The following is an 11,689-nucleotide window of genomic DNA, read 5'->3' as shown; positions in this document are numbered from 1 at the left end:
GTATATATATATATATATATATATATACTACCTTACGAATACGCAAAATACACCTTCAGTTTTTGACATTTTCTAAAAATTTCTCAAGAAATACTTACATAATTATTTTGTGACTTTAGAGTTGTTTAGTTCATGCAACGTTTTATACTTAGATATTAGATATAAAACTTCCAGAGGCTTGGGAAACCTACAATAAATTACAACAGAAAACAAGTATTTTTGAACACCCTATGCCAGAAAATTTAGCAATAAGCTTATATCAATTACTTAAAATTTTATTTTCAATAACTGCATAAAATTTCGTAAAACTAGCATAAATATTTCTATGGATATGAACATTTTTATAAGAAACTTATTTCTTTGTATTTTGCTTTGCTATATGTACTACGTATTGCTTTTGCTATAACTTGCAGAATATTTAACGGAATTAAGCAAATTTTTTGTATTTAACTTAAAGTTAATTACACAATGATTGATTAAATATTTTAAAAAATTGGCTAAAAACTTATTTAAAGTAGTTTTTTTTATCCTGCACAAGAGCAGAAAATTTTCTTCAGAATTATTTTCTTCAGAATTTTGTAGTGAATCGTATTTGGCCACTAACGAAAAAGCTAGATTTAAATATCTTAAAAATTTAAAAAGTTTAAGCAATTTTCTAAATAGTTTTTGCACTTCTTAAAAGAAAGCTTAAAACGATAAAGGGCATTCCACAAATTTCATTTTGTACTATTAAACAATATTTATTAAAAATGAGATATGAACAAACGATGCACTCTTAATTCCATAGAGGAACCCTAACTCCATGAGAAAAACTGCACTAAGTTTTAAATAAGACTTCCTACTAGTTTCTCAACAATTAAATAATTTTGATTTTAAAACTGAAATACTTGTTGATAAGTTAACTATATATTGGTATCATTCTTCCAACTTTGCTTATTTCTTCAACAATCAAAAACTTTTAAGTAAATAAAGAAAATATGCAAAATATGCGATTGTTTCATTGTTCTCTATTACAATTTCATTGATTAAGAAAATATATTCGTTATTGTTTTAATTGCCCAATAGTCAGACAGTACAAATTAGTTTTTAGCAGATGTATTAAATCTTTTATGTTACAAACAAAACTCATACACGAACGTTAAAGTAAAATGGCAGACAAAAGAAACTTGAATAAATCTTCATCATCTGAAAATTCTGGTGATGAACTGCATCTGACAGATGATAACATCACATCTGAAAAAGATTTCATGGATGCTGTAGCTGTAGGGTTTGATGCAAATGTGCCCGAATTAAGCAAGGAAATTTCTGAAATAATTCTTGGTATCATACACGAAACGGAAGTCCAACAAGAGGTTGCTACTAATGAAATTGAAGTCATAGAAATTTCGTCTGCCAGGTTGTACATAATTATTTGAGTTGGTCACTGCACAAATCGATTAAGGCTGTTTTTCGAAGGCTCTGTCGTAATATGAAATGATACTTTTATGAGAATAATATGCTATTTATGCTATTTACAGCTGTTGAGTTTGCAACTGTTACTCATGACTGTTAGATCAAATTTAGCCTATCTAAAGACAGCGCTGCCTACGCTTATTTTGAAAATGGCTCAAAAATTTCGATATGAAGAAAGGCCACATTTCTGTAAAAATAAAAAGGGTTTGTGGTTTAATTTTTTAAATATTTTAAAACTTACTTCAATGCTCCCTTACTGACTCCAATGCTCCTTTAAAACTGAGAATAAAATAGCAATTTTTTAGTATTTTCATCTAGGTGAAAAAATGTCTCCGAATCAGCGCTTTTTAAAACAGTTTAGTAACTTTTGAAATATTTAAGTTATTTGTCTGTTTTAAGCCCAGATAATTCGTCAGTGAGAATATTTATATAGTTTAAAATCATCGCATTGCTTCAAGTGTAAGGCACTTGAACTATGTTTTTTTTGGCGATAGAGCTTCGAAAAACAGAATTAACTCCGATTTGCAAAATGAGGAGAAATGCAATGAAAAAATATTTACTTTTTCCCCCCAAATTTCTTCTACTATATAAATTGAAATATATATTGTAGAATACGTAAATACAGGAGTATCTTTCAGCTAAGGATTTGTAAACATTTTATTAAATAGCAAATTATTAATCCGCTGTAATGTTACAATTTGTATATGATTGGGGATATTTGCTGATAATTATTCATAAAAGTGAATTTTTCCGTTCGGTTGAGACATTACGGCTTAGTGGTAAAGACACTGAGCTGTAAATGTAGACGTTTGAAGTTCCAGACGATCTAAAATTGTCCCCCAGTGGCAGTTGGAAGATCACTAAGTTTCAGGTCAATGGTACCAGTTAGTCCTGGAAGTAATAGTAGCTAGTACGCTGACATTTATGCTGTTGGTCATCTTTTTCACCATCTTGCTGTTGGTCTCAAAAATGTGGAGTCTCATCGTCCATGACCTTTTCAATCACCAACTGGCTTTTGCGATGAAACTTAACTTGTTTTTGTCAGTGCTGCAATAACTTTTTAATTGCGATTAATTCACCATTGATATAAAAGCTTTTGTTCGCAAATGTTTGTAGTAATCATAAGGTGACAAGACGTCCTCAAGCCTTAAAAACTGTCTTCGAGTTTATTTGATTGTCCTCAAAGGCTGGTTAAAGTATAAAATCGGGAGCCCCTCTGATATTTGGCGATTTGAAAGCATGCCTATGTATGTATATAAAAATAAACCAAGAACCAATCACATAACGGTAAATGGAAATTGTAGTAACCCAATGATGGCCTCATTAAAAGCAGAGAAAGCAAGAAAAGAATATCATGGTAACCAGAAACACTGTTTCAGCAAAATTTTACAATTGAAATTTGTCGATAAACCAAGGGGCCCCCGATCCAACACTTTAACTCACAAACTTCTAAGTTCCTAAGAACAGAAAGTGTTCTCTAATTTTAGCAAGTGTCTTCAAATTCCTCGAATTTTACCGAAAGCGCGTAATATTTTATTTGATATGCAGTTAAATATATATCTAAAAAATAATTATTAACAAATTTAAATTAATATTTTTCATAAATATATTGATGACCTTAAATCGTTGATTAGTCCTCAAACATGGTTTACAAATCTGGTCACCTTAAGTAATCATGATTAACATAGGAGGAATGGATTTTATAATGTTTATCACGCACCTGCTTTTTTTCCTTTGTTTTACTTTTAGGACATTTTAAAAGCTGTTCTATATATCTCCAACTTAATCGTCTAAAATTGCTATGGGTTTTCTTATAGTAATTGCGTTATGCTCTGAATTGTCATTGTAATTGCACTTTAATTGAATGAAGTGGGTTTTGCCTCTTTTTGAACTTCATTCAGTACATTTTAAGCTAATTTACTGGAGACCTTATAATGGTTACTTTTCTGTTTACCACTGAATTTTTTAAAGGTTTGTCTTGAAAGTTTTTTTTTCCACTGTAATTAATAATGATTTTTCACTGTAATTAATAGTGATACATTAAATAGTAAATAGTGATATGCGTGATAATAGTAAATAGTGAAATAACATTAAATAGTGATATATTATTTGCATGGATTTTTCTTGAAAGCAACGAAATTCAACATCTCTTTACCACCTATTGCTACTCTGAGTTTAAATTAATTAAATGATATAATAAAAATGGCTTCAGAAACTAATTATTTATTATTCAATTGCAAAAATATTCCGTTTCGTAGAATTATTCGTTATTATTTATAATATTATTAGGCATATGAAAAGTTTTGTATACATCAAATACTTTTATACTGAAGTTTTAAGTATTTCAAAAAGTGCAACAAATTAATGTATGCAGTTTAAGGCTCATTTAACTAAATTGTTTTATTATTTTCTAAATATTTATAATTAATCATGAAATAAGAGCATTTAGGGTACTTTGAAAAGAGTCTGATATCTCAGATTAATAAGTATATTAATGTTTTGTTTTAAAATATATTTCTAATGTTATATCGATTTCAACTGCATAATACTACCATAAATATTTCAGCGAGTAGCTCAAAATATGTAGTTATGGTTACAGAAATTTCGAACTGAAATATTTAGGGCAAATTTCCATTAATTTCCAATGTTTCATTGATATTTCTATGATACTATATAACTCCCTTTCACGCAGAATTTCAATTAAACATATTTTTTATGCTTTTTTCATAATTTTATATTATCTAGGTCAAAATACTAGAAAAATGTTGTATTTAGTGTTTTAATAATTTTTGATTAGGAAATACAGAATGAAACACGTTTTTTTTGCGTTAAAGGAAAAATCTACCGATTGTGACTCACTTACAATCAATAATTTTTCATATTTCACTTGCACTTATTTAGATACACTTAATCATCATTGAAATTTCTTTTATTTACAAAATCAATTATTCATAAATTTTTGAATAAGAACGAAAAATTATTTTTTTCCAACTATTTTTCGATGAATTTTATATTTTAGTACAAACATAATTCCGATAATCCAACAGATTTTTTAGTAACTATTAAAGTGATTTTTTTAATTAAAAAATACTAAAATTTACTTTTGTTTGTAATTAGAGCTTCAGAAAAAAATATATATAAGGGGCACCGGTGTCTCATTTGCGACGAAGAGATAATCAGTTTCTATTAATAAAATTGAGATTATATATAATTATTTATAAAATGTAAGCTGCTGATAATTATTTCTACAACTCATAAAATTTTTTTTAATATACATCATGCAGGTTTTCGGAAATTTTCTAAAGGTTTTGAAAACTGTACCAATGTATTTAATCACTATGCCTTCGCTTTATCGCGTCAAAATTCAAAATCGTTATCGTGGTTTGTTTTAAGGTGTCAATATAAAATTTATACATTCATTAGTAATTTTATCAAGCACTGTTTCAGCGTAGACTCAAACTTTTATTTTTGCTTTAGAAAACTGTTCATTTATTAACTATAATATAAAATTTCTTATTAAATTAGATATTAAATAAAATATATTCGTGTTATTTTATTTCTTACATCGTGTGTATTTTGGATAGTAAGATTTCAATGTAAAAAAAGGTTTGAAAATAAGCTTTTTTTTTCAATCACGTTTTCATAATAAAAGCAGTTTTAAAAACATATATTTTTGGCTAAACTTAGTTTTCATAGAAAAATATGATTAAAAAGCATATTTAAATATTTATTCATTTTAAAATCAAATTTTATAAACACTGCATTTATCCGTGAGTAGCTAAAATTTCCAAGTAGTATTTTCTTTGTATTGTAATAGAATTAAATAAGATTAACATAATTAAAGAAGGATATCAATCACAATAGAATATGAAATAAAATTTCTTTAATAATGAAACAATATCCAATTTTTTTTTAAAAATGCTAAATTACAACACTATTTTGAATTTAGAAATTACAACAGAAAATTAATGAATTACAAAATCGTCAAGGAAACTTTTGTCTTTCTAATATTAGCATTTAAAAAACAAGAAATTTTATTTTGAATAAAGTATAGTAACAACATACATGGGTTCAATTAATACTTTTATGAGTTGTTTTTCTTCGTTGTTAAATTTTTAACCTATGATAATTTTATAGAATCTACTTGCATAAAAATAGAAAATAAAGCCATTTAGGGAGAAAGTTATTGTGCAAAAAAGCTCTAAAAAATAGGAAGGAAAAACAATTTTTTTGTATAAATATACAAGGTTTTTTAATAAAAAAAATGATAAAAAATATTTCATTATAAAACGTAATATTATATTTTATAGCAATGGCGAGTTGCGAACTAGTGCTACTTAAAATAGTGAATGCTAATTAATGCCTGCATAGTCACCATTTTTATGCAAATATCTTCCGTAAAGAAACGTAAAATTTCTAAAGCCAAAATTAAAATCTTTTGAAAGTGACTGAACCATGAAATCATTGTTTTTTTTAAGCATTTAATGAATATCAAAGTTTGTTCCCTCGGGTAAGACATTTTAATTTTTGAAAAAAAAATGTCGAACTCTATGGCCAAGGTGGGATTTAAAGAAAAGTTGTTTAAAAAAAAATCCTACCTAATTTTGCGCGTCATTTACTTCGTCGCACAAAGTCTTAAATAAATATTTTATAGTGCGAAATTTTTCTCCTTGAAGATGACGATTACACAAAACAAATCAAAATAATTATTGAAACAAATGCATTGATCGTAAAGGATTGATCATTGTAAAAAGGATTTCTAAAAATTGATGAAAAATGTGTTGAAATAGATCCGAAACAAATAATAATCGAATTTGACAATCCTTTTTTTTCAAAATTGAAGCAGCATATATTTATTTTTGAGCAAAATTCTTAGTCTCGAAAGTTATAGGAATTTAGAAATGTGTGAGAGAGAGACTGCTGTCGTTGGCTGCTGGCAAGATTATAACCAAAGACCTTCAGGTTCATAGTAGGATGCTATAACCACTATTATAGTACAACCCAGTCCCGGGAGAGTTAGGAAGATTTATATACTGGAAGCCGCAATGTCACTTTATGTCATACTAATTTACAATTTCAATGGTATAAAGGGTTGCAAATTGGAAAATATGGTCCCAATAGCTCTAAGCTAGCGATAGATCAAGAGATCGGTAATTTTAACTTCACTCTTTGCTTATTTCGTTATATTTTAAAAGCCTTTAAGCGGATGGAATATATAAAGCTTCCTAACTTTTCCTGGCCTGATTTGTTCAACTATGGTTGTTAGAGCGTCCTACTGCAAACCCGGAGGTCCTTGGCTCGAATCCTGCCAGCAGTCAACGAACATCTTTTTCACACATTTCTTCCTCCACTTCTTTTCTGAGACTATGCATTTTTCTCGAAAATAAATATCACTTTTGAATACATGGAGTTTCCGAATTCGACTATTATTAAATTCAAAGATCTCTTGATTTTTGCTCAATTTTGAAAAACTCTTTTTTACAGTAATTGTATCATTTAATGAATTTTTAATTTTTGACTTAAGGTGAACTGTTCTTTTAAGTTAATTACTCCATATGTCATTCATGTCATGGAATTACGACGCGAAATCTTATGTTTTAATTATATGTTGACGTGCGCTTTCCATGTTTTAATTTTGCACTTAACTTTTAAGTAAGTTAAAATTACTTTTAATTAAGTGACACAGAAGCTTTTAAATAAAATATGAGGTGATTTCACATTTAATTTCTCTTTATGAAAATCTCTCAGGATTGATTTGGATGGAATGAGATTTTAACTGCAGTTAATTGTGATTTGTATGATTGTTTAAAATTGTTTTTTATTAATTTATATTAAACAAGTGATGAGATTTAAATCATTCAAAAATAAGTGCGTTTAAAAGTATGGTCTTTTTAAATGTTGGCACTGTTATTAGCCCATATATTGTGAAAAAACGGGTTCAAAAATAATTGTAGTATAGTCATATAGTATAAGTGGATACAAAAAAAGATGAGTAATATGATATGTATACCAGTTCCTCAGATCATAGATAAGGTTCTGCGCGTATTGTGTTTGAAACCCTTTTTTTTCCTTTACACATTTGAGCAATAATATATTTAGGAATGCAATAAGTCCCACTACAGGATTGCAGAAATCCCGCAATGATTTACAGCATTTCTTCGATTAAAATAACTGAATTTTCTCGAAAGATTTAAATGAAAAGAAAAATCTTTCTTTAAATCTCATATAATATTTAATATGATTGCTGTGGACCTATATATTTGCTGTAAGCTAGCAGATCCAAAAAAAGCTATTTAAAGAGAAACATCTAAATTGTTCTCATTTTTACGACACGCACTTGCTGTAGCTGCAGCTAACTTATTGTAATTCATTTGTGTGATTTGAATGATCAGCAATATTTCGTCAACCATTTTTAGTGCTTCTATAAAATATACTTTTTATGATTCAAAATCAATTGTTTCTTAATGAAAGAAGCTATTTCAACCAGAGAGTATTCTTCATCTATCCTAAGAAACAAACAAACCCTACAGGAAGTCTTGCTGTTTTCCTCTGACGCGATACCAGAACGCAACTATTTTTTCTCTCCAGTCTTACCTCTTTAATACATTATTCCATTGAATTATGCGTGATGGATCCTCAGGGAGTTCAAGTTTAAACATCTTAATTTCAGAATGCAAGTTACTTCTTCCAGTGCAAGTTACTTACTTCTCATAGTGCAGCCAAAAGCCTCCATTTTGCAAACGAATATTTCGACATCGAAAACAAATAATTATATTAAAAAATAAGTCGAAAAATGATATAAAAAATAGAAATCAATATAAGCGAATCCCTTATCGGAAGTTGATACAACTTCTGCAAATACTGTCCCTTATCGTTGAGATCATGAAACATGGTCGAGAATAAAATCAATATGATTCAATAAGTAAGGTATTTAGTAAGTAAGGTATTTAGTAAGTGATTACATATTTTGAAACAAATTGTCATAGCTTAATACATTAAGCGATCAGACACAAGGCTAAATATACATCGACTAAGTTTTAATATTTGAGATACTTCAATCTATATTAAAGATACTTCATTCTATCGCAGCCCTCAAGATGACAGTGAAGGTACGCCATCAGAAAGTCTTGATAACGTAAAGATTATTTATGAGTTTCCGGATGAAGATTGTGAAGCGCAGCCATGTTTAGACTTGCCAGGAAGCAGTGACAGCATTGAACATTCAAGCCACAAGGAGACTGAGCCGAAGGCCACAGAATCAAGAAACTTTTCAAACCAAGCTGAATGTGACAACGTTTTTGAAAAGGAAGCTAACTTTATTTCGCCTGACTCAAGCTCAAACGGCTCTGAGTTCGATGAACCAGATAGTCAAATGAGTTTAGAAATAATTGTTCATAATCACGCAATGGGTTACGTATCACCTGATGGATCTGTTTGCTGCTGTTCAAGCGGTAATCTAGCGGATGTTGAGGACAATATAGAATGCTCCAGAAGTGTTTCAGAACATCCAAACCTCCTCGCCGAGAACGAAAGAAATCCAGTAATAAACAATACCTCTAGTACTTGCAATATATCAGAATCGAGTGAGCCAGAATTAATGGGGTTAGCTGCTAAGAAAGAACAAGAAACTCAAAAGCATTCCAATTCATCGAAAGAAACATATACACCAGTTGTCTTATCAGACAATATTCAAACGCCGGATCCTTCACCAATGCCATCAACAAGTAAGCAAGAATGGAACAGGCTTGACAATTCTGTGGACACCAACAACAGAAGAAAAATAAGATCTGATGTTGCGAGAAACAAAAAACGACAATGTCGCGTTTGTAAGAAGAAGCTAGATTTGACAGCAATAACCTGTCGCTGTGGTGGACTGTTTTGTGCCAAACACAGATATGACAGAGAACATGGTTGTACATTTGACTATAAGTCTATGGGAGCAGAGAAAATACGCAAGGAAAACCCTAAAGTAACTGCTGAAAAAGTTACTAAGTTATAAACACGAAGAAGAATAAAATTAAATTTAGTTAGTTTACTTGGCAATGCAAAATACTTTTTAAGGAAAAGGTTTCAAAATGGACTAAAATTTTAAAGAATCTTTATATTTTTACACATCCCTACAGTTGTTTTTAATTTTATGTATGATGTAAAATATTTTGAGAAGTTACTTTCATTATTTTTTTTTACATTATTTTCGTCGAATTTATTTTTAGTTATTTCGCAGAAATTCATATTCTTATAAACCTGATCACTAAGTTCAAGTCACCATAAATTCTCTAATTTTAAAGTTTCGAAAAATATGAGAGGGATTGACGTATTTAAATCTTTCAGGGGGAGCATAGAATTTATATGGAATTATTTTCAGATTGCCCTAGATGATTGGAGAAGTGAAAAATGATCCCAATTCCATTTTATTTCCATAGTGTGAGTGACATTATGAATGGAGGGGATATGCATATCGATTATTGTTAAGATTTGGAGGGGAAAGTAAGGTTAAAAAGAATTTTCGAAATTTCGGGAAAAAGAAATGCATTTGAGTAACAATTTTTCTTCGTGAACTTTTGTACCATTTCTATATATATTCTTTGATTGCTCTCGTTCTTAGCTGGCTGATCGTGGTGAGGTTATCTATCTTCATACAATTTCTTGTGCCAGAAAAAAAACATTAGCTCTTAAGTGGTGTTTTTTTTACCATACTGTGCCTATAGCTTTAAAATTGAAAAAGAACTAATTTCTCTTTTGAAGAAAAAATAAATTTAGAAAGCACGGATGAGAGCGTTTTCGTCCTGGCACTACATTGCTCTATCTGTAACTTTATTTTTTTTTTAAATATTTCTTTTAATTATGTTTTAAAAAAACTTCCAACTTGTATATTGACGTGACTTTTATTTACACTTCTTGAAGCAAGTTCAGAAATAGAATATTCGATTCTCATCCTAGAAAATTGCATAGATAACAACTGTGGTCAGTTAGTCAAATTTTCATTTTGTGATATAGCCAAGTTAACTGTTAACCGAGCTTATAGTCAAGATGTAAACATTTTCCTCAAAAAAGTCATTTGCTCTGAATATAAACAAAAACCTGCGTGCGAAGAAGTTTTTACTTATCAGGCCTGTAATTAACAAACATTCAAAACCAAACATTTAAAAGGCTCCATCCTATCCCTGTAGCATATTTGCAATATCGTGATCAAAGATCTGTTGATATGGTGCTATTGAATCCTTTCCGTTATTATAAAGAGAAGATTGAAGTTTTCTCTTTTAGACAATAACAATTTTGAATGTGTAGATTTATTCAACTTGTAGTCCTTACCCTAGTATACTTATTTGATATTTAACATCTGAGCATTTAATTACAAAATTTTTCAAAGAAAGTTCAAATAACGTTAGTCATATTCTCTTTACTCCCGCTACCTTTAAAAACTTTCTAGTTCCGAAAAAAAAAATATCTATATGGGTGATTCTTTTAAAACATGACAATTCGGACCAAAAAATTTCTTCAAATTTAAAGTCTTCAAAATAATCTAAATTTTTTTTGAATACTTCTTTAGTTACATTTATTAATATCTTACAGACAGCAGTGTAATTTATTGACATTTGCTCTAGAAAAAAATATTAAATAGAAATTCACCAAATCTTGAATGCCAGGAAAATGACTTATTAGCTGAGAAGTTTAAAAAACAGCCATTTTAAGTTAATAATGAGTAACCTTAAGCCTTTATGTTAGATGGACCATAAATTGATTAAATTAATTCTTTTTATCCAGATATGTACAGAATAAAATTGTGTATAATAATCAATCATTAAATAAATATATAACTGATTACATCTAACCATATTACAATCATACATAAACTTGGTATTAGGTTAATATTTGCTTTTCCTCCTTACAGTATTAGCCTCCTTACAGTATTAGCCTCCTTACAGTATTATTTTTATTTTATAATCGTCGTTGAACAGCCGACCAAATTTTGCGTTTACGTCTTCTATTGTTCAGCTCCGTAGCCTTGTGATTTGAAATCAATCCAGAAGACAAGTGAATTCCTAGCTCAAGTATTGGGAGAAATTAGCCTTAGTGGAGGATTTTTTGATGAAAGTATCCTTTATTTGCTTTACATGCAGAGGAAAACCACGAAAACCTTCCATGGTTATCCTACCGGCAAGGGGACTCGATCCCACGATCCGTCTACTACTGAGGATATTTTATGTCAGCACTGTGGTCAGTGCAAGCCGGATAC

At 29.4% G+C, this 11,689-nt stretch overlaps 2 protein-coding genes across 2 annotated transcripts in view; both read left to right on the top strand.

Moving 5' to 3' along the window:
• LOC107457223 (G-protein coupled receptor DopEcR) overlaps positions 1 to 11,689 on the top strand; it is a 52,711-nt gene that overhangs the window by 12,466 nt on the left and 28,556 nt on the right. The gene's annotated exons all lie outside the window — the stretch shown is intronic.
• LOC107457227 (AN1-type zinc finger protein 5-like) lies at positions 1,064 to 11,005 on the top strand. Its single transcript, XM_071180195.1, has 2 exons — positions 1,064 to 1,396; positions 8,542 to 11,005. The coding sequence occupies exons 1-2, from the start codon at positions 1,149 to 1,151 to the stop codon at positions 9,449 to 9,451; spliced, it is 1,158 nt and encodes a 385-aa protein (XP_071036296.1). The 5' UTR covers positions 1,064 to 1,148; the 3' UTR covers positions 9,452 to 11,005.

Source organism: Parasteatoda tepidariorum, chromosome 4, assembly GCF_043381705.1.
Source record: "Parasteatoda tepidariorum isolate YZ-2023 chromosome 4, CAS_Ptep_4.0, whole genome shotgun sequence".
In the NCBI taxonomy this organism is placed as follows: domain Eukaryota; kingdom Metazoa; phylum Arthropoda; class Arachnida; order Araneae; family Theridiidae; genus Parasteatoda; species Parasteatoda tepidariorum.
The sequence above is the reverse complement of the archived record's forward strand: the minus strand, read 5'-3'. Positions and strand labels throughout refer to the sequence as shown.